The sequence below is a fragment of the Podospora bellae-mahoneyi genome, chromosome 2 (genome assembly GCF_035222275.1).
Source record: "Podospora bellae-mahoneyi strain CBS 112042 chromosome 2, whole genome shotgun sequence".
Classification (NCBI taxonomy): domain Eukaryota; kingdom Fungi; phylum Ascomycota; class Sordariomycetes; order Sordariales; family Podosporaceae; genus Podospora; species Podospora bellae-mahoneyi.
In genome coordinates, this window is record NC_085881.1 from 1510699 (window position 1) to 1532702 (window position 22004).

At 53.9% G+C, this 22004-nt stretch overlaps 6 protein-coding genes across 6 annotated transcripts; 4 read left to right on the top strand and 2 right to left on the bottom strand.

The window, feature by feature from the left end:
• The first annotated feature begins 1060 nt into the window (after nucleotides 1–1060).
• On the top strand, nucleotides 1061–4995 carry CLB4 (B-type cyclin). The gene is given in 5 exon segments (XM_062876053.1): nucleotides 1061–1715; nucleotides 1959–3065; nucleotides 3129–3668; nucleotides 3724–4764; nucleotides 4776–4995. 4 exon segments carry the CDS (start codon nucleotides 1704–1706, stop codon nucleotides 4009–4011), a joined length of 1947 nt encoding a protein of 648 aa, XP_062734613.1. The 5' UTR covers nucleotides 1061–1703; the 3' UTR covers nucleotides 4012–4764; nucleotides 4776–4995.
• Nucleotides 4996–6936: 1941 nt separating this feature from the next.
• Nucleotides 6937–9116, top strand: AGC1 (mitochondrial aspartate-glutamate transporter agc1; the record flags this gene model as incomplete). Its single annotated transcript, XM_062876054.1, has 2 exons — nucleotides 6937–7122; nucleotides 7200–9116. 2 exons carry the CDS (start codon nucleotides 6937–6939, stop codon nucleotides 9114–9116), a joined length of 2103 nt encoding a protein of 700 aa, XP_062734614.1.
• A 2086-nt stretch (nucleotides 9117–11202) lies between these two features.
• QC761_203295 (uncharacterized protein) lies at nucleotides 11203–12144 on the top strand (the record flags this gene model as incomplete). The annotated part of the gene is made up of 1 exon (XM_062876055.1): nucleotides 11203–12144. One exon carries the CDS (start codon nucleotides 11203–11205, stop codon nucleotides 12142–12144), a length of 942 nt encoding a protein of 313 aa, XP_062734615.1.
• Nucleotides 12145–13629: 1485 nt separating this feature from the next.
• QC761_203300 (uncharacterized protein) lies at nucleotides 13630–14472 on the top strand (the record flags this gene model as incomplete). Its single annotated transcript, XM_062876056.1, has 1 exon — nucleotides 13630–14472. One exon carries the CDS (start codon nucleotides 13630–13632, stop codon nucleotides 14470–14472), a length of 843 nt encoding a protein of 280 aa, XP_062734616.1.
• Nucleotides 14473–15066: 594 nt separating this feature from the next.
• Nucleotides 15067–17377, bottom strand: QC761_203310 (uncharacterized protein). Its single transcript, XM_062876057.1, has 2 exons — nucleotides 16473–17377; nucleotides 15067–16416 (listed from the first exon to the last, which is right to left on the bottom strand). Exons 1-2 carry the CDS (start codon nucleotides 16774–16776, stop codon nucleotides 15290–15292), a joined length of 1431 nt encoding a protein of 476 aa, XP_062734617.1. The 5' UTR covers nucleotides 16777–17377; the 3' UTR covers nucleotides 15067–15289.
• A 291-nt stretch (nucleotides 17378–17668) lies between these two features.
• On the bottom strand, nucleotides 17669–21973 carry NUT1 (mediator complex subunit). Its single transcript, XM_062876058.1, has 3 exons — nucleotides 20927–21973; nucleotides 20608–20864; nucleotides 17669–20559 (listed from the first exon to the last, which is right to left on the bottom strand). Exons 1-3 carry the CDS (start codon nucleotides 21939–21941, stop codon nucleotides 18310–18312), a joined length of 3522 nt encoding a protein of 1173 aa, XP_062734618.1. The 5' UTR covers nucleotides 21942–21973; the 3' UTR covers nucleotides 17669–18309.
• Nucleotides 21974–22004: the final 31 nt, after the last annotated feature.

Below are 22004 nucleotides of genomic sequence, written 5' to 3' on the forward strand. Positions count from 1 at the left end.
GGCCCCGGAGCAGGGTTTCTCGGTGTCTCCTATGGACTGTCCAAACCCCACGTTGACCGGAGTCCATGGAAAAGGAAGAGAAAAGTAGAGTTAATACCCGATTCTCCAGAAGCTCTGGTAGCTTCTCATGTTGATACACAAGGCGTGCTTCAGCCATTGCTGCGCCGGGTTAGATGACTGGTAGTGCGTAGGTAGGTATCGGCGGCCGTTGGTCAAGTGGCCCGACTTCTCCACCCACCGCCGCCGCGCTGAAAGTTTTCCTTTGGATGGGGATCCTGGCCCATGGCTGGCCTCGTCAGGCTGCGATTTATCCTCTTGAGAATCTGGGAGAAGAGAAAGATCGAAATTGGCGACTGGCAATAGGAAAGTCGTGATTGAATACAACCTCAAAAGTCCAGCAAGGTTCTCACGTGACAACGCGAACGGGGGCGGGCCCCGGTCTGCCCCGCTACGCGTAAAAGCTGGTGGCAGGGAAAATGAAAAAGACACAGCTGTGGACCAATAGGAGTGCGGTAAAGAGGAAACAAAGGTAGGTACCAGCTCTGGGAAGAGAATAGGGTTGATATAAGTCGAGAATGGTTTGTGAGAAACAATGTGGTGGGATTTGCTGTAATTTGCTTAATTAAGGACCTGGAGAAGTTGACGCGCCGGTCGCGCAAAAGGCCAGTGCCCAGACGGCGGGGGCTACGTCACCCCATGGAAGAGTTATGTAAGCTTTGAGCATGCTTGTTGATTACTGGTGCGAGACAACACATGCATCGTTAGTCTGCTGGACTTGGGCTTGCAGACTCCACGATGGAGATCAGAACTCCATAGTTGACCTACCCGGCCGGGCTGAGATGGAGAATGGCAAGGCTGTAAGTGATGATGGTGATGGCCATGTTCTTCAAATGTGAAATTTCAAAGGGCATTTGATGCTGTTTTGTTCGTATCCCAGGAATTGGAACATGTGCATATGATTGGGGTCGCCGTAACAACCCAGACGGGCATGCACGGACCACACCGCCCAAATGGAACTCTGTCTGTGTTTACTTGCATCTTGTCAATAAACACATGGTGAAAAACATTCTCGCTGTTCTCTTTAACCTTGGCTCCACCCGCGACCTCTGCTGTTGGAAGGTTCTTGTCGGCATCGCACAGCAATCGTTGCTTCAGGTTCCTCTTACTCATGTCCTTGACCTCGATACAGTGAGTGAAGGCGCGCCCCGCTTGACGCTTGACCGTGTCGAATTTATTGAGGTGCCTTCCCGACACCCACGCGCCCTCCTTCCCGCTGCGCTGGTATTTTTGCGACGCCGTGGCAACCAGCGCCCACGATAGCCTCACCAGCCCCCCGCCTTGCTCTCCTCGTTGCTCCGCTTTATATCTCGATGCCCTCAAGCCTATTCGCCGGCTTCCCAGTATTGTCAACAGGAAGAATCCATTCCGAGGGACGACGATAAGTATTCAGTTTCGATTCAGGAGCGGGGACCACCTTTTCTCTGCCCTCTGCTCTCTGCTCTCTCCTCGCAACAACAACCACATTGCCTTCTTCCACCACTACCTCACTTTTCCAGAGACCAAAGACTTCTTCTCTGACTCGACAACTGCCATCTCAACCGCTCGTCTCATCGTTCCCGCAACCAAGACGATATCCAGAAGGAAAAAGGTCTTTGCGACAACAGCCTCAACCAACATCAAATAGAAGGTAAAAACCCGACATCATGGATGCCAAGGTATGTCTTTCTGCCCAGAACTCCTCCCCACTTCCTCCCTCTACCCAACTCTGCCATCCCCTCATCGTTGGTCGCAAGTCCACGAGCGCCCACCTTGCCCCTCCACTTTTGACTTGCTCAGGTGGAAAGCCTCGTGGTCTATTCACCGTCTGAAGTCGCTCGAGACGAGCTTCTACATAACCCAGACTGTTCTGCCGAATCTTTCATGACAGACAGGCTAACCAACTTCTCTTCCCGAAATAGCCTCAGCGCCCTCTGCGCATCTACCAAGCCGCCCCTCCTATCACCGAGTACATCCATTCTAACAAGCCCTCCTTGCACCAGCGAAACAAGTCCGTTGGCACCGTCAAGATTATGGCCAACACGGGTGCTCTCAACGCTCCTCCTAAGAGAGTCATCCTCCACGATTTGAGCAACACCAATCGCCCCTTGGCCGATGAGCCCATCGGTAAGGCTGTTCGCGCTCGCGCCAAGTCGGTTGTTAATGCTGCCGCTCCTACTGTCGCCGGAGCCGGTCGCAACGACGAGAAGGAGAACCACCAGGTTGCGCCTGCTCCGGTTGCAAAGTCCTACAACGTGGCTCCGGTCGATGTCACAAAGCCCACTGCTCGTAACGCCAACAGCCTCAACCAGCAACGTCCCGTCGGCGCCCTTGCCCAACCTCCTCTGAAGAATGGTGTTCCCAGGAACATCAAGCCCACCATGATCTACAGGGACAGCAATGAGCAGGAAGTCGCCGGTCGTGTCGAGCTTCTTACCAACGTTGACGATCTGGTTGCCATGGTTGACAAGCAGATTAAGCGCCCGCGTCAATACAAGAGCCAGCCATCCTTGAAGGCAGAGCAGGCCTCCCAGAAGCCGACCCAGTCCAAGGCTGCGGTCCAGACCGAAAAGCTCGCCGAGCTCGATGACGAGAGCGATTTCGACGACAATGTTACCGAGGCGGCTTACGAGGACGCCGTGGAGCAGATTTCGTACGACACCGCCGGCATTGGCAACCGCAATCTGGTTGAGCTCGAGTCCGATGTGTCCGTTTCCATCACGCAGGTGGCCAAGTCCCTTCCCACAGCTGAGGAGGACGAGTATTCGGACGAGGATCACTCGGGTGTTTACGAGGATCATGGATACACGACAGCCCACTCCTATCGGTCTCATGGGGACAACACCACGGGCGGACTGACCACCATGGTGGCTCCTGCTTCCAGCCTCAATGCGCAGAGAGAGCTCGCCATTGCCAAGGACTGGGTTCTTTCTACTCAAACGGAGGAAGAGATTGAGGAAGAGGCCTGGGACGTGAGCATGGTGGCCGAGTATGGCGAAGAGATCTTTGCTTACATGAGACACCTCGAGGTATGTACTTTTTGCAGTGGAGCGCGTCAGGAGCTACGGAACTAACAGTTTTGTTTTGTGCAGGATTCCATGGTCCCCAATCCCCACTACATGGATAACCAGACCGAAATCCAGTGGTCGATGCGCGCAGTTCTCATGGACTGGTTGATTCAGGTACATCACCGGTTTTGCCTGCTCCCCGAGACGCTGTTTCTCACCGTCAACTACATTGACCGCTTCCTGTCGGTCAAGATTGTCTCGCTCGGCAAGCTCCAGCTTGTCGGCGCCACGGCCCTCTTCGTTGCCGCCAAGTACGAGGAGATCAACTGCCCATCAGTCCAGGAAATTGTGTACATGGTCGACTCGGGCTACAACGTGGACGAGATCCTCAAGGCGGAGCGCTTCATGCTTAGTATGCTTCAGTTTGAGCTCGGCTGGCCCGGTCCCATGAGCTTCCTGCGTCGCATTAGCAAGGCTGATGATTACGAGTTGGAGACTCGCACTCTGGCCAAGTATTTCTTGGAGGTCACCATCATGGACGAGCGCTTTGTTGGCAGCCCTGCCAGCTACATTGCCGCCGGTGCCCACTGCATCTCTCGCATGTTCCTTGAGAAGGGCGATTGGGTATGTAGTTCTTGTCTTGCGTCTTGTGGCATCTCGGATACTAACCGTTCCCCAGACTCTTTCTCACGTTCACTACTCTGGCTACACCTTGAGCCAGCTCAAGCCACTCATCAACATGATGTTTGAATGCTGCCGCGAGCCTCGCAAGCACCACAGCGCCGTCTATGACAAATACTCGTCCCCCAAGTACAAGAACGCCTCGACCTATGTTGAGGCCAAGATGCTTCGTGGGGTGACGCTGTCCTACCTCTACAGCGCCATGGCCGAGGCCGCGAGCTCGTCGGGCTCCGAGTGTGAGGCCTTCCGCGCCAACCACCACTTGCCTGTTGCCCTTGAGGCCTAAGTCTCGGACCTCGCTTCAGCCCAGAAACCATGTTGACAGGCTCTTCACTTCGATGTACTTGTTCATCATTGCGACAATCTCGAGCATCCATTTGCTGGAAACCGTCGCAGCACCACAGCATGGATCTCCTTTCTTGATCTTGCCACGTTGGTGCTTCACCTTTTTGTTTTCTGGGCCAGCAAGCGTCTTTTGGCATTTGCCCTCGACACAAACACACACCAAAAGGCTGTGGCAGAGATTTTTTGGTCTTGCTATGGGCCACCACCAAATAATTTCCTTGTTTTCTTCGTTTTCTTTTCTTCCGCTTTTATTCTCGCATCGGGGTTTTTTCTTTTCTTTCCAGGCACTCGTCGCAACGTCTCGCTATTTCAATGCAACCCATCATGCATTAGATTTTTGCGGAACACTGCGTCTTGGCTACTGGGACAGACTTCCAGGATTCGATGCACACAATGTTTTTTTCCACGACAACCACCAAAAAGTCGACAGAAACATATTCGCCCTTCTGACGATGTGACGAATGCCCTCTCACGATACCTTGTCTTTTTTTCCCATTTCTTTGCGCCAAACTTTCCCTTGTTCTCATGTCAATACGGTTTTCTTTTTTTTTTTTTGTCACGATTGCGAAGCAATGAAGGTTTGAGGGTTGGTTGGTGATCCTGAGCAAAGCATTCTTGGCTGTTATTTACATGGCGTTGTTTGGGTGGTACAAAGGCATTCGGGAATTGGGAGGTTAGGGGGAACATTCTGGTGGTGGGAGGGCGGTGGTGGTTTATATGGAAATGATATCCCCGTGGCTTATTGATGACACCTTGAAGAGAGGTGGTCAACAAAGCTGCAAGCAAGCAAGGCGTCTTTTTTTTTTCTCGATTCTCTTTCTGGGAAATAGAATGCGGGGTTATCTGGGATTGTGGGCTGGTGTTTTATGGGTGGGTGGGAAATTGTGTGTTTTTATGTCTGCTGCCTTTTTTTTCTTTCTTTTTTCTTTTCCAACCAGGATCATTGGAGGGACAATGCTGTTTGTTTCTCTTTTAGAAAGGAGGGGTTGGGGGGAAAGGAAGGGGTTTAGGGCTGGCGGGCTACTATTATGTGTATAAATTATAATATTTTCTGGGGGCATGATGGCTATTTTCTTTTGATATTTTTTCTTCTCTCTGTTATGGAGGGAGGGATAGATATTAGGGGTGGGCATCACATTATGGGACTAAGTTCGATTGAGGGGTTTAGATGCCAATAGATGTGACACGGTGTTGTCTTATTGATTTGGGGATGTGAGTGATGTGAGTGAGGTGAGTGAGGTGAGTGAGGTGAGTGAGGTGAGTGAGGTGAGTGATGTGAATGATGTGAACGATGCTCACTCTTGTGACTGTTTGATGACCATCTCAACTGTCATTTTCTCTGCAGTATCATATGGTACCTGATATACACTCCCTTACACTTGAATTGTACTTATGAAGAGCAAGTTCAATGTGAGAGATCCCTCGCTGTGTTCAAAACAAGATAGTACAGCCTGATCACCTTCTACACAAGAAGGAAATTATATAGGCCAAGTCTTCAAAGGGATGCCATGTGGCTTTATGTGATGCTGCGACATTCATCTTGCAGAAAAACGCAAGGGATCAGGTGATGATCTCATGATCCTAGCTAGTAGAAACACAAATCTTCAAGACTGTGGGTGGTGTCAAAACATCAGATGTCTTCTAGAAACAAACAGCTTTTCTATATCAGTGAGGTGTGAGAAGAGATGGCATTGACGTCTGACAGGATGGAAAGGGGGGGTTGCCTGTCAGTGACTGTCAATTGAAACGCTGGTGCAGATCTTGAAGAATTTAAGCTTTTTTGTGGCCCCCCCTGGTTGTTGGCGATCTTGGGGGGATCCCCGTGGCCTTCCTTTTTTGGTGTCCGAGATCTTCTGGGAAATTGACGGGAGTAGTTGGTCACCTGAGGCTATTACGAGTTCAGTGAGTGAAATGAGGGTATAGGGCCTGGAGGATCACCCCCTCATGGAGGCAAGTGAACCTCGGAGTGTCCGGGTGTTTTTCGGCTTGGGGTTACAAGTCCAGACCGGCGTGGATCGGAGGGCGGTTCCCGCGCTGCCGAGCCAAATCACTCTCGGCTATTGTGTAACTGGATCCCGCTGCCAAGAACCTGTTTTCCCACACCCCCCACTGTTTGACCTGGTGAATTGCTGGTTGGGATTGGTCAGGTGGTGGGGAAGCCTGGGGAAGTTATGAGTGGAAAAAGAGGAACTGCGACTTCACTTTTTTTTCCTGGGTACTAGGCAAGGCTCAGAATTTTGTGGTGGTGTTTTTTTTTTTCTTTTTTTTTTTTCTTTTTTTCCCCATACCTCGTTCTCGTTCTTGTTCTGCCCCAGATTTGGACGTGATCCACTTCTTTTTTTTTTTTCGCAAAGACCCTTGACCCCGTCGTCTCCGGTTCGGCAGACTCCATCCCACATCCCTCCTCTTTCCGTTGTTGTCCTGTCCTAGTTGTCCAGCCCCCCCCTCCCCTCCCCTTCTTTGGCAGGAACAGTCATCAGACACCTTTCGTTGTTGACAGACAACTTTTTTGTTGCGCATTGCGAGGCTTGAGTCAGAAACCCTTTACCTACCCGCGAGTCCCAAGTCACCACACCACAACTCTTCCTCGCGTGACACAAACCTTCGTCTGTCACAGTTTTTGGTTTTTTAAACGAAGACCTCGGTTTCTGTTTTTCTCCCTCGCTCGCATTCTCTTTGCGGTACGCAACCCACGTCTTTTGCCAGCGCGCAAATTGACTCAACTTCGGCCACTTCGCGACCCCACACTTTACAGGCTGATTGCGACAACGGCGTTAACGGCTTGAGTGCTGTTGGTGCTGACTGAACCAGTTCAACGTCGTTCGTTTCGCAAATATCAAGCATCTAGACTAGACACACAACAAACATGTCCAAGGTCACCGTCGTGAAGGAGGCCGTCAAGGAGACGCTGGTTGGGTCAACAGAACCACAAGAGCTCTCGGCCCAGACCAAGGCGCGCTTCATTAAGCATGCCATCAAGGAAGATGGCGCCGAGCCCTACCTCGGCCCCGAGGAGTTCATCAACGCTGTTGCCCCTCCGTCGGAGGATTACGTGAGTCCTTTCTGCACTGGCCGGCGCATTGTCCAGTCCAGCACCTTTTCTGACGTGTGATCTTATATAAAAAATAGCACAAGATCAAGCGGGAACAGTACTCCATCCTGTTCCATGTTGCCGACCGATCGAACAAGGGCAAGGTGACGCTCGCCGACTGGGGTTACTTTGAGAACCTTCTCACCAAGCCCGATGCCGAATATGAGATCGCCTTCCGCCTCTTCGACATTGAGCGCCTCGGGAAGGTCAAGTACGAGGACTTCCGCAGGCTGTACGAGCTGAACAAGGGGCCAAATAGCATCCCATTCGACTGGGAGTGTGACTGGGCGAAGCTTTACATCGGTAGCAAGGCGAAACACAGCATGGACTACCAGCAGTTCTCGCAAATGCTGCGCGGTCTGCAGGGTGAACGTGTCCGCCAGGCTTTCCAGCATCTGGACAAGGACGGCGATGGCTACATCGAGCCCGAGGAGTTTGAGCGCATCATCAAGGAAACCGCGAGGCATAAGCTCTCGGACTACCTCCTCGAGAACCTGAGCACTCTGTGCAACATTTCTCAGGGTTCCAAGATTTCCTACGCCAACGTACGAGCTTTCCAGAACATGATCCACGAGATGGACCTCGTCGAACTCATCATCCGCCGTGCTTGCGCCAAGAGCACCGACGGCAAGATCACCAGGACCGAGTTCCTCAACCAGGCCGCCAAGATCACCCGCTTCTCGCTCTTCACCCCGATGGAGGCCGATATCCTCTTCCACTTTGCCAGCCTTGATGAGCCATCTGGGCGTCTTGGCCTGAAGGACTTCAAGAAGGTGCTCGACCCATCATGGAGGAGTAGACAAGGAGATGAGGATGCCGTCCGTGCCGTCACCGAGACCACCAGGTCGGCCGGCCAAAAGTTCCTCGCCCAGGGTCTCGAGTCCGCCTACGGCTTCGCTCTCGGCAGTATCGCCGGTGCTTTTGGTGCCTTCATGGTGTACCCCATCGATCTCGTCAAGACTCGCATGCAGAACCAGAGAGGTGCCAACCCCGGCCAGAGGCTGTACAACAACTCGATCGACTGCTTCAAAAAGGTCATCCGCAACGAGGGTTTCCGCGGGCTGTACTCTGGTGTCCTCCCACAGCTTGTTGGTGTTGCCCCAGAAAAGGCCATCAAGCTGACCGTCAACGATCTCGTTCGTGGATGGTTCACCACTAAGGATAAGCAGATCTGGTGGGGCCACGAGGTCATCGCCGGTGGTGCTGCCGGTGGTTGCCAGGTCGTTTTCACCAACCCTCTCGAGATTGTCAAGATTCGTCTTCAGGTTCAGGGTGAGGTCGCCAAGTCGCTCGAGGGTGCTCCTAGACGGTCGGCCATGTGGATCATCCGCAACCTTGGTCTCGTCGGTCTGTACAAGGGCGCTTCCGCCTGCCTGCTCCGCGATGTGCCATTCTCGGCCATCTACTTCCCAACCTACTCCCACCTGAAGAAGGACCTCTTTGGCGAGTCCCAGACCAAGAAGCTCGGTATTCTTCAGCTCCTCACTGCCGGTGCCATCGCCGGTATGCCCGCCGCCTATCTCACCACCCCATGCGACGTCATCAAGACCCGTCTCCAGGTCGAGGCCCGCAAGGGTGACACCCAGTACACCGGCCTCCGCCACGCCGCCAAGACCATCTGGAAGGAGGAGGGCTTCCGTGCCTTCTTCAAGGGCGGTCCTGCCAGAATCATGCGTTCGTCGCCACAGTTCGGTTTCACTCTTGCCGCGTACGAGTTGCTCCAGACGGCCTTCCCCTTCCCTGGCAAGGGCAAGGCCGAGGTGGCGACTGGTGTTGCGGACGTTGTGCAGACGCTCAAGGAGAAGCACCCTGACAGCCCATTCTACCGGTCGAGAAACGCGCTCAAGATTCTGTTGGATCTGGATGAGAACTTTGGACGTGCGCCGTTGGGAGTGAATGCGAAGGGGTGGCAGACGTTGCCTGGGTGGATGCAGAACCCGGTGAAGAGCTCGTAAAGAGGGAAAGGAAAATAGGGGGGAAGGGAGAGAGAGGTTTAATGGCTGGGTTTGGGGGGTCAGGGTGGTATTAAGTTTCGGCCGGTTCGTTGTTTATAAGCGCGAGGGACGCGGGCGGGTGGACGGACGGCCCTTTCGGCAATGGGGAAAGGTGTTGTGGGGGGTGGAGAGTCCGGCAATGGGGTTCGGAGGTCCTGTCCACCTCACCTAACCCATTCCGCCGCCAACGGGGGGACCCACTGTTGACTTGTGTCGAAGCGCATCATGATGTCAAGTCATGGTGTTGGGATGGATTTCTTTGATGTCCTTCTTCGTTTCTCTATCATTGAGAGTTTTGAAGAGGGGGGATTATCTACCGCCGAGGACCCATGCGGGGTCAACAAAGACCCTGCCACCACCACCCCCTCCGTTCTTTGACAATTGAGCCTGATGAAGGAGGGCCGGGTATTTTTTTTCATGAAAAAGCCCGATTTGCATTTTGCATTTCCATGTGCATTTTATTTCTTCTTCTTCTTCTTCTTCTTCTTCTTCTTCTTCTTCTTCGTCAACGGCAGACTAGGCGGCAGGCAGGCGTTTAGGTGGTTATTTAATCTTGTCTGGGTGGCAGCAAAAATTGTTCCTTTTTCTTTTGTATGTTTTTTTTCTAATTTTCTCTTGTTGATATTTTGTCGCGCGATGTGTTTTTGTATGAGATGAATGAAAAATATCCTGGCTTTTTTTGCTTGTTGCTGTGTGCTACGTTTGAGAGAGAGAAAAAAAGGGGGAAAGACACTGAAGGTTAGATGGATGGATGGATGGATGGATGGATGGATGGATGGATGGATGAACGGCTGGCTAGACTTTTTTGGTTCTGGGAGTTGGGATTTATACAGTAGGTGTATTGTAGATATCAATACAACAACGAGACAGACAGACTAGACTAGAGAGACTAGATGGGGGTTGGGGGGTAGATGTGGTAGATTAGAGAGAGGGAAGATAAAATTGATGATGGTTTTTTGAGATGTTGTACAGGTAGCTAGTTGGTTGATGGGCAGTAGAGTAGGTGGCTGGTGGTGTTATGCAGGATGAAATGCAAAAACAGATCGGTTATGTACCCCAGGGGAAATATCACATGCTGCTGCTGTCGTGGCGGTCTGATTGAGGTTGAGAGAGGGTTAAGACATTCTGGGCCGGGACGCTGCCGGGGTCGCTTCCGGGGTGTCAGGGACTGACCGGGGGGGGGACAGACAAGACAAAACATGTGCCGTGTGGGTGGGTGGATGGGTGGGGGGGCTCAGAGGGTTGAAGAGACGGCACTCCGATATCAGCAATGATTATTGTGGTATTTTGTTGTTACGGATCAAGAATACGACAGTTGTGATTATTTGGGTGTTTTGGAAGCCGATCTAGATGTTTGTTTAACACACCTCATCCTTCTGGAAGTAGAGGGGGGTGGGGGTCAGAGCAGAGCTGTGTCCCCGGTCACCGCCATCCGTAACCCCCGGAAGCTTGGGTGGCCCCGGCATTGGTGAGTTGTCGTCGGTTGGGAGGTTGGTGGGTTGACTATCATCTGCGGGAGCGGCACACCGGGGGTCACTCTGTTGGTGAGTGAATGAATTTGGATGATGAGATCAGATCAACGGTTTGTTCTGGATTGGGCGTTGGTCTGATGATGCACACTTGGAGGGTTCACGAAGCCGCCACACACCACTTTGGTCGTGGTTTCTACAAATGAAATGTTGCTATTCCCGCCATGGGGGCGAAAGGAGGCGTGGCGCTTGGATGAGCAAGCCCCGGCCGGCCAGTGAGGTTGTCCAGGGTGAGCCTCATCCTCACCGCTGCTGGTATGAATCCCTAAATGGTGTTAGCATAGCTGTGTCTTTGTTGGTATAAGGGGAGGGGGAGAAGGGGGTGATGTACATCTGGGCCGGGCCGCAATCTTTTTGTTGCTCTTCTTTGATCGATTTTTGAGAGTGGTGTTCTCGTTGGTTGATTTTTCCGAACAAGTGCGAGAGAGGTGTATCACTGATCGTATATCAACGTCACCATACATTTTACATCCATCCCAACTTAATCTTGTTATCAACAGCATTTATCTCAAATCAAAATGGCAACCACCACCACTACCACCACCACTACCACCACCACCACCACCACCACCGCCGCCGCCGCCGCCGTTACAACAGCAACAATGCCACTCCTCCTAAGCATTACCATCACCCCACCACCACCAAAACCAAAAATTTCCCTCCTGTCACTACCACTGGAGCTCAGACTAGAAATCTACACCCACCTCCTCCACCTACCACTCCCCCCACACTCAGGCGAGGAATCACCCCCTTATCGATCAACAACCCCCCCTCTGTCAACCTTTGCCGAAAAACCAAAAATCTGGACAGCGATTTTATACGTCTCCCGACAAATCTACATCGAGAGTCACCCCCTCTTGTACAAGTCAAACACCTTCTCCGCCCACCCCACCCTCCTCACCAGCTCCCCTACTTTGTATCCTTCCCCCAAGGCATATAAAACCCCCCTTGCGATCCCCCTCCCACCACCACCACCACCAACAACCACAACAACAACAGCAACAGCAACACCCCAACAAAACCGACCATTCACCCCCCCATCCCAATCCCAGAACATCATCACAATTCCTTTATCCCCCTTCATCTCCGCCCCGACAAACCCCCCCTCTATATTACCTGCCTACATTCCCCTGATAAGGAAATGGAGGCTTCGAATAAAACTGGACAGTCCAGCTCCGTGGTCTGGGGATCTGGTGAGGGAGGTGTTCACGGGAGTGGGAGAATTGACGTTGGATGTGTGGCAGAGTTCTTTTTGGGGTGGGGTGGGTGTTAGAACACTAAAAGGGTTCGAAGGGGTGAGGGGGGTGGGGAGGGTGAGGGTTAGGGGGATGTTGGGTGGCTTTGAGGGCTACCGGGGGTGGCTGGAGGGGATCATGGGAGAGGGGGTTGGGGTTCGGGAGGGGGAGGTATATGAAGGGAGGGATGAGGAGGAGGGGAGGAGGTTGAGGGGGTGGAGTTGACTTGTCAAAGGGGGATGGCTTTGAGGGGAGGTGGGGGGGACAGCGTTGAGGGCCTCATCGGACATGGCAACGGTTGACTTTGATGGCGCCAACACTCCAAAACCTTCACCGAGCCACGGCAAAGTGCGGACGTCACTAAGTCATTGTGGAAAGGCGGGATTAACCTTTACTTCAAGTACACGTAGTCAGGCTTTTTGGAATCTACCATCTTTTTAATTCTTCCAACCTCTCTCCAACATCGGCGAAAAGTTTGATCGGCTCCCTGAGCTGCGGGCCCGGGACGAGATGCCTGATGAGGTGTATCTCGAGGGCCGGGAGAACGTCCACGAGGAGAACCGGTGGTTGAACGAAGTCAAAAGAGGGATCAAACAATCCTGGAAGGAGATGCTCTGGATCAGGGAGGATATGGAAAGGGAGATTGGGCACCTGGAAGAACTACGACTGCCGCAATGGACACCCGAGGTGCCGGCGGACTCGAGTGATGGGACGACGAATGCTGCCCCTCCCACATTTTGCACACCGGAGTGTCTCCTGGGGCTGGAACCAGGCAACAAGCCGGATTTGGATGTGAACTGCCCCAATGTCGGCAGCCATCAAAGAGGACTGAGCGGGAAGCATCGGGTTCTCAGGGCACAGTTGGGTCAGCTTGTCAGGGACCAGCTGCGGCGAGAGCAGAACAATCACAAGAACTTGTGGTGTTGCGGGGACGGCCTGCCGGGACAGCCAGGAAAAAGCAGGCTGGGCTGGCTTACGCTTCATCCGCATGGCTACACTTTTATGGTGAAGGGGTACAGCTACTGGTGGAAACGGTAGGCGAACCGCGAGATGGATATGCACCAGAGGATTGGTGGTTTCCACAACTGGAATGATAAACTGGAGAGGATGGTGCCGTTGTGCTTTGGTATGTTTGACCTGCCGGCTCCGTATCAGCTCGACACCAAAACAGACGACGCAAACTGGCTGCTGGGCGATAATATCGGGTACATCTTGCTGTTCTCTCCTGGAGCGGTTGTTGGAGCAAAGAAATGCTCTTCAAGCTTGGAGCTCAACGAGGACATGGCAAACAAGCGATTAAAAACGTCTATCATGGGGCAGTATTGGATCCGATTCCCCAAGGGCCAGGAGGGATTGCCTGCTGTGTGGAAGAAGGGGCGGCTGATGTCGATTGGCCTCGACGAGCGAGAGGTGGCTGAATGGAGGAAGCATCTAGGGAAAAAGTTGGAAGGATCAAAACGATCGTCAAGAAGAAGGTCAGTGGAGGTACACGGCGAGGTTGGCTGAATGTCAACACAGGAAACACAACTACCCTAACCCTTAAAGTTGTGCACGTGCATATACACGTGCAGGTGCACAGGTGCAGCACAACACACGGCACGCTGTCTGACGCAATGACCCACTCTTTGTGCCTGTCCATCGAGGTTCTCTTTCATTTTCATTGAACATCGCGGTTGCATCGGCATCGGGTGCCAGTGTCCTCCCGTCACCATGTCTCTCCTCGAGTTCCTCTCGTCCGTTTTTGGCTGGATCTACTTCATCTGCTGGTCCCTCTCGTTCTACCCGCAGTCCATGCTCAACTTCAGCCGAAAATCCACCTCTGGTACCACGGTCGACTTCCCCCTGATCAACTGCCTGGGCTTCCTGTCTTATGCAGTCTCCAACTACGCCTTCTACTACAGCCCCCTCATCCGCGCCCAGTACGCCTCCCGCTACCACGGCCTGACCCCCACCGTCCAGTTCAACGACATCACCTTCGCCCTCCACGGCCTGCTGCTCAGCATCATCACCACCTCCCAGTACCTCTCCCCCCGCCTCTGGTCGTTCACCCCCTCCAAAGGCAACAAACCCTCCCGCTTCATCCTCGGTATCATCCTCGGCTGCATCGTCGGCGTCATCTTTGTCATCTTTATCGTGCTGTCCTCCCCGGAGAGGAACGACCCATCTGGAGGCGGCCATAGCTGGGTGTGGCTTGACGCGATCTACGCCATCAGCTATGTGAAGCTCATTGTGACACTCATAAAATACACGCCGCAGGTGCTGGTGAATTATCGGAATAAGAGCACAAAGGGATGGAGTATTGTGCAGATCTTGTTGGATTTTACGGGGGGTGTGTTGAGTATTGGGCAGCAGGGGATTGATAGCTGGTTGCAGGGGGATTGGAGCGGGATTACGGGGAACCCGGTCAAGTTTGCGCTGGGGAATGTGAGTATGATGTATGATGCCGTTTTTATCACGCAGCATTATGTGTTGTACAAGGGGGCGGACGGGAAGGATGGGGAGGGGGAGGGGCTGTTGGGGGAGGGGAGGGACGAGGAGAGGAGGATCGAGTAGGGGCTGTGGTAGAAAGATGCTGCCTCGAGGCGGCTGGGATATACCTTGTGGCGGCTGAGATGCCCTGGGCTGGTCCTTTGGGGCAGATGGAGGTTCGGGTGGTGCCGTTCAGAGACATGGTAGACCTAGACGGTCTGGAGTTTGGGTAAACAGTGGGAACGGGTCTTTCAGAATGCTAGATGGGGGAGAAAGGGAGGAAGAGGCAATGGGGGAGAGAAGACACGATAAGATACCCATGATCTGTCAAAGCGAATACATAATTGCTCCGTTTGGCTTACTCACCACACAGGACATCTATCCAACAGACTGGAGTGACGCCCCACACAACAACCCTGTTTGGGGATGTGGTGGATTATGAGAATCTAAGCATGAAAGAAGGTGAGGGCCAATATGGACAGGGTACTGGAGTTATTGGAAGGTGGTGGGTGTGGAGGGCGGTATGTATGTATACCGTGGTTGCTCCCTCTAGGCTGGCCAGCCTAGGGAGTGTTGACGCGTGCTGGTCGTTCACAGCCCGTCAGTCCAGCCCATGATCGAGGCCGCAGAGACTCTTTATCTTCTTTGCTGTCACATTCTCGCCATGCTAAGGGTTCTCATAACCAGACCTGTCTCTCTACAGCGGCCTACAGCTCTCATCAGGGATATTTCAACTACAGTATGATGACAGAAAAGCGAAACTCTTTATGATCATCCCCCCTTTAAATCAAGAGCTCGCACTCAGGTGATTAAATACTGTCATAATGCAAACACTCCAAGACAATGTATCCGTTCCGAATTATTGCATCCCATCCCTCCCCACTCAACTTCCGTCTATCCCTCACTGCAACTCCCTAACCTCCCCATCCCCCCTCTCAGTAGGCAGTTCTGCCCCCCGACCAGGCACGTACCCCCCCTGCTGCGCCCCCTGCTGTCCATAAGGGTTATAAACCGGCGGCCCCCCAAACTGCTGTTGCTGCTGCCCAAACTGCTGCTGCGGAAGCGTCACCGGGTTCAAGTTATTATACCCCTGCCCACCAAACTGCCCCTGATCCTGTTGTCCCCCAAACTGTTGCTGTCCCTGCCCAAACTGTCCCTGCCCAAACTGCCCCTGCCCAAACTGCCCCGGCTGTTGATTCTGAAAAGCATACCCCCCCGGCGGCGGCGGACTAGGCGTCCCATGCCCCTCGAAACCCGGACTGCTCTCCCCGCCCGCGGTGCTCGTGCTCATAAAGCTCGGCTTGACGACACTCCCCCTCGGATCCATCGGGCTGAATCCCTGCCCCCCACTGCCGGGATAATACTCGGAGATCTGGTTACTCGGGTGCTGGGAGTTGCTGAAGGAGAGGTGGGATGATGGTGGAGGTTGGGAATAGGACAGGTGACTTGATGGAGGGGGCGGACTAGTATGATTAATCTGTGCCACCGGGGGTTGGGGTTGGGGTTCAGGCGCGGGTCGGTCTCGGCGGTTTCTTCTGATCAAAAACCAGATTGCTAGACCGACGATGGCCAGGGCTGCGATTCCGCCTACTACCCCGCCGACTATTGGGCCGATGGGGGTCGAAGGGGGGTTTTCTGGAGGGGAGGTGTTGGTGGGGGTGTTGGTTGAGGTGGTGATGGTGGTGGTAGTGGTTGTTGTTTCAGTGGTGGTGGAAGAGGAAGGGCCGGCTCGAGGGAGGACTGTGGCGTAGACCACATCTGATCCGGCTGCCACACCGCATCCCATGAGGGTATACGAATTCGGACCGTTCGCCAAATCAGCATAGATGTGCGTGAGGCAGTGGGGGTATTCCGTCTGGCCGCACCAGAGCGTGAAGCCGTTTCGGGTTGTGAAGAGGGAGCGGTCTGTCGAGTCGAGGCAGCGGGTGGGCACCGGGCAGTTGCTGGTTGTGGTGTCGCAGCAGCCGATGTGGGTGAGGAGGGCGTTGTAGTGGCAGGATTGGGTGATGTCGCAGTAGAGGGGGATTGCTGGTGTTGTTAGCTGGACTGTTTCATTGATGACAGGTGAAAAGGGGCGTGTTTACAAGCCAAACCGCTGACGTATCCGCAAGTTGGTCCCTTGAGCTCCTCCTCGCTCGAGCTTCTGGTGCCGGTGACACTGATCTGTCTCTTCCCCTGTAACCTCAGGATAACCTCATCCGTCTTTGTCCCTTCTGGCGGCGAGGTCACAGTAGGCGAGATCCCCATCATGTAATCCTTATGATCACACCCAGTCTCCTTCGCCGGTTCCCACCGCGGTTCATTATCACTTCCCCATTTGAGAGCTTTGGCATCTGCCAGCCCGGCCCAACCCAGCGCGAGGGCACCTTCAACAATTCTTCTTTTCATCTTTGTTCCCGCGTGAGCACCCAGCTAGGTTGTAAGCTCATAGAACAGCCAATACCACCTGCCCTCCACAGCGATATACCTCTCGTGTTCTGTAAACAAAACTGGCAAAAATCAACAACCAGTCAAACTACCCCCAATCCAGTTGAAACAAAAAACAAATCTCCCATCAACGGTCAAACCCGGCCACCCGGAACCTTTTTAAACCACACCACCACACTCTGAACAGCAAGGCTCAGCCCAATCCCCCCCCATATCCCAGTCCCATAACCCATGTCCATCCTACCACCGCATCCTTCAGCTGAAAGCAATATTGCATCTAACCCCCCTTCTCCCATTGGCCACCCCCCTCGCCCACAAACCCACCCAACCACATCATCAAGTGGCTTCCTCTCTCTCTTTTTTGCAGCATTCTCTCCCGACTTTCCTCCGCACGAGAAGGGAAATGCGGCACCGTTTTCCCACCATCTAACCAAACCTGGTCCCTTCGGTGGCGTTTCCTACTTGCACGTCATCTCCCACCCAAACGAGGCTGAGCCTTCCTAGCGTGCATCTCTGCTGTGTTGTCCCCGTCGCACCCCAAGCGGGGGGTCTTACCCTTACCCCAAAAAAGCTTGTCCCGACGATCATTCCCCCCAAAGAAAGTAAGAAACAAGGCTTCGGTGGAGGAACCTCTCGCCGACCGGCACTCCCATATCACTCTCCACATCAGCAAAAGCTCAGCAAAACCTGATGAATCGGGCTTCCAGTGCGGAGTGCTAGAATGAGGTGACATTAGTTTATTCAAGCCGTCTGTCGTGCAACCTACCCACCCACCTCCCGGCTCAAAATGCAGGGGTAGATGTGGGTGTGTGGCCGGCTGGCATGGTGATTTAGTCCAATGCTCTCTCGCATGAGCAGGTGCGGGAGCGGGCAGTGTTTTTGTTTCTCGTACGAATAGCATTGTTGATCTCGAACTGATGGCTTTTGAGACATGCATTGCATTTGTATCACCAGGCAAGGCAGACAACTCTCGTCTTCATCCCGTTAGATGGGTGTCTTCAGTGGGTTGGGGATATGTGTAAAATATTGGCACCACCATGATGAGGCTCATCAAATCCAACAGTCCCCATAACCGTCACACATACACACACACACACATGCAACAACCCCAAGACATCCCTCAACCCATTTCCCATACCACCATCCATAATCCAAAAAAAAGGAAAAAAAAAAAAACACGACACAAAAGTACACATTCGCTGACCTCGCCTCAAATCCAGACTCCGTGCCAGCCAGCAAAGCAACATTTGTGAGAGCAACACATCGGCCCCAAATAGTTCCCTTGTCTGAGGTAATTCCTTATTAAACTCCCCTTCCATCCTCTGACATAACCCTCAAGTCAAATCCATATCCCCCCACCCCCAAACCCCCATCAAAATCCCCCCACCAACGTTGGCAACCCCCAAAGATATTATCCCCATCCAAATCCCCCTCCTCCTCCTCCCCCAATCGCACTCCCCCGCGCTCCCCCAAATCAACCCCCCATCATGATTATTATCCACCCCCTAACCCACTCGTATCGATACTCATCCCCTCAACAACACTGACCCCATCCCCAACTCCTTGAACTGCAGCAGCAGCAGCAGCCATAGCATCCCCATCACATCCCCCCACAACCCCCAACCCCGAAACCATATCCTGCTGCCCCAACAGCCCCGCCACCGCAGTCTGCGGCATCTCCATCTGCCCCTCAACCTGTCTATACAACCTCACCACCGTCTCCGCCATGACCGGGTCCTGCTTCTGAATCCTTTTCCAGTCATCCGCCTCATGCTTGAGCACCTCCCTCAGCGTCAACCTCCTCTGAACCGGCGGCGGTGGAGCAGCCGCAAAGGCACCTGCCCCGCCCGCTGTCCCATCGTTAGGCGTGTCAGACGAAGCCAACGAGGTATCGTTCGTCACATCCGGCGCGCAGACAAGCGAACAAACCACATCATACGCCACGCTCCCCTGCCCCGACTCCGTCAACGTCTTCAGCTCATCCAGCAGCACAGTCAAAAGCTGCCTTGCCCCGAGCAGCTTGAGCGCAGCAAGCATCTGGCGGTGGGTGTAGGCCGTCGGCGTGGTATTCCCCCCCAGCGGCGCTTGCTGGACCCAATTCGCCAGGCTCTGAACAGTGTGCCTCACCGCAGCCGAGATCCCCCCATCCGGGCGCTGCGCCTGTGGTGGTCGATTTGTTGCTGCTAGACCACCCGGTAATGAAGTCGCATTCGGGTGACTCCCAGGCGTGTGGTTACCATGCGTCGTCGTCCACGACTCAAGCTCGGCATGGTCAGCCCCGCCCGTCCGCCTCGAGACCGTGAGGTTCTCCTTGATGGCTCTCAGCAGCGGCTCAACCTCTTGAGATTTGGGGTCCGAGCGTTGATATGATCGTAGGGCGTGCTCCAATGGTTTGGCGACAATGTTGAGGACTGACTGAAACATCGCCGACGCCTCGTTGGAGATGGAATTTGGCCGGATGAGCAGCTGGAGAATCTTGATGATGGACCTCTGCCCTTCTGGGCCCTCCGCCCAGAGCTGGTTGGACAGATATAAAATGGCTGGAACCAGCGAGGGCAACAAAAAGACCTCGACCAAATCTGCCGAAGTCAGTATCATCCATATTCCGGACCGAAAATGAAACTCACATTCAAGCCCACTCTTGAGCGTCTCCTCATTCAAGAACCCCGCGCTCAAGGCCGCCGAAATCTGCCCGAAAAGCACCGGCATGAGCAAGTAGAAATCCTGCGGAGGACACGAAGCCATCAACTCATCCCCCAACCCCCCCTCCGCAAACAGCCCCTGTATCCACCCATTGAGGTGCGAATGCTCCTGCGGACTGAGATCCGAAAGCAGCCTCACAGCATGCCCTCCCCCAATCAGCTTCCCAACAAACGAATCCAGCGACCTCACCCCCAAGTCCGCCGGCGAGAGGTTGTACCGATACACAAACGCCATCAGCAGCAGCAACACCGACCCAAACTCTTCGTACACCGGCTGGTACTCCCCCTGCTCCTCATCATACCCCCCCCAATGATCAATCAGCTCCCGCAGCGGGTGCAAAATCTTTTGCGCCGGACTGAAGAGCAGCAGGATATCCAACGACAGCGGCTTGCTCGCCAACTGGCCGCACAACTGCTTCAAAACCATCGTCTCCGTGTTTCTACAGAGACTGCCAATCACCTCCACCACCGCCTGCGCAGCCGCCCCCACGTTCCCATTCATGTTATCCAACTCCCCAATCAGCTTTTGCGTCCTGTCCGAGTCCTGCAGGCACGACTGGACCAGAATATCCTTGACATAACGCCCTTCGTCCGGCAGCGTCTGGTAGGTAATGTCTCCCAAAAGGTTCTCTATAGCCGTCTGGGACAACAACCCGTGAAGCTGGCAGGCAAAGCAAAAGTCTTGTCGTACCGAGTCCTGAAACGACGACCCGGTGTTGGAGGACATGTCAAACATGCCCGAAAAGGTCGGGAAGATGTTTGTATCCACCTGACCCAACGCCTCGGTGATGCAAATCTCGGGATTGAACGTGTATAATGGCAAGGATTGCGCAAGAGAAACCAAAACCAGTGGCACCTTGTTGACCACAAAAGACTTGAGCAAATGCCCGGCTTTGGCCCCCTCGTTGCGAAAGACGGCGTTCGCCAAGACGTCAAATGAGGCCACGATCAACTGGACGGCTGCTTGCTGAACATCACCCCTATATCTGTTGTGTAGATATGTGAAGAGCGCCGCATCATCAATCATGGGGCGCCCAACGAGCTGTCACTTGTTAGCGCACAAACCATCAGATACCGGACCAACACGTACTGCAGCGCTCAGATAGATATATAACCCAGCTCGGGTGTTGGCGATGGGAACTTCGGGGACCTGAAAGCTTTCCAAGCCCATCACGTTGTCCATGTAGCTGTTCATGTCTGAAACGGCCGGGTCCTTCTTTTCGGTCGAATCGTGCGTCGCGAGACTCTGTGCTCGGAACATGTCGAGTTGGCTAGCAATCGAGGGATTGACCTGCATGATCGAGGGCAGAAAAGCCTCCAAACTTTGCGAAAGCTGTTTCCTGATGCCTATTGCATCAGTAGTTAGCATGGGGACATTCGGCGCCACCGAAAGGGGGGAACTGGCGTACCTTTGGCTGCTGGAATCTGAAACGTCTTTGGTACCGTTGGGTGCGCGCTGAAGGCATTCAAAAACATGATGAATGATTCGCGCGACCTCTCCATCTCCAGCTTACTGGCATTCAAACTGTGCATGCTCCCAAAAGCATCCTGCGAAAAGATGGTCGCAGCCTCGGTAAACAAGGCCATCCACCTCACCAGCATCCTGGATGTCTCGACGACATCCCTGCCGCTCTTGATCCCAATTCCTTGGTTGACTGTTTGCGCCAGGCGCCAAAAGAGAATGGCCTCGGAAGAGTACGACGATGTCCATCGTTGCAGCTTCTTTCGCCTCGGCGCGCTCGCATCTCGTTCCTTGGACGGTTGGTCTTCTGGTTGTGGGTGTATCTTGGTGTGTATGGTTGAGTAGTTGTAGAGGGCTTTGAGGACGGAAGCGGTGTCAACGCGCCTCTGCTTGATAAGGTGCGTGAGGTAGAGAGGCGCTCGCGGGTCGAGGGCGACATTGTTGTCGGCGGTGGGCCGGAGGAGGAGCTCGGCGATGAGGCCGGGCGGTAGGGGGTGCTTGACGAGGAGGATCTTGGAGAAGATGCCGAACTGGTCGGGATCGAGACGTTGGAGTCTGGCGCGGGTGATGAGCTGTTCCCATCGGGCCACGGCTGCAGGCAAGCCTGTCAAGCTCGAGCCTGCTGTCGCGGGGCCTTCCATTTGGCTGGTGGCCGGGGTGACATAGAGATGGTGTCTAACTATGGCATGTATCGTGGCTATCGTATGCTGTAGCAGGTCGCAGAGAGTAGTCACCTGTACTGGGCCATTGGTTCTTTGTGTGTGAATGGGTTCTGTTGTTGGAGCCGAAGTTCCATTGAGAGTGAGAGTTGCGGCGCGCGCATTGAGCAGCAGCCCAGCAGGCCATTGGATTGGGGAAGTGGGGCTCTTCGGGGGAAGAACAGGGGCTCTGGAGATCCAGACCCACCCAAGCTTCGGCCCGCAGCAGTTGGTGTCCGGGTGGTCTGTGCACCTACCAAGCATTTAACTTCAACCTCTGATTTCCACCTTCTGTATTTCCATCTCGTGTCACGATGCTTTGAGTGA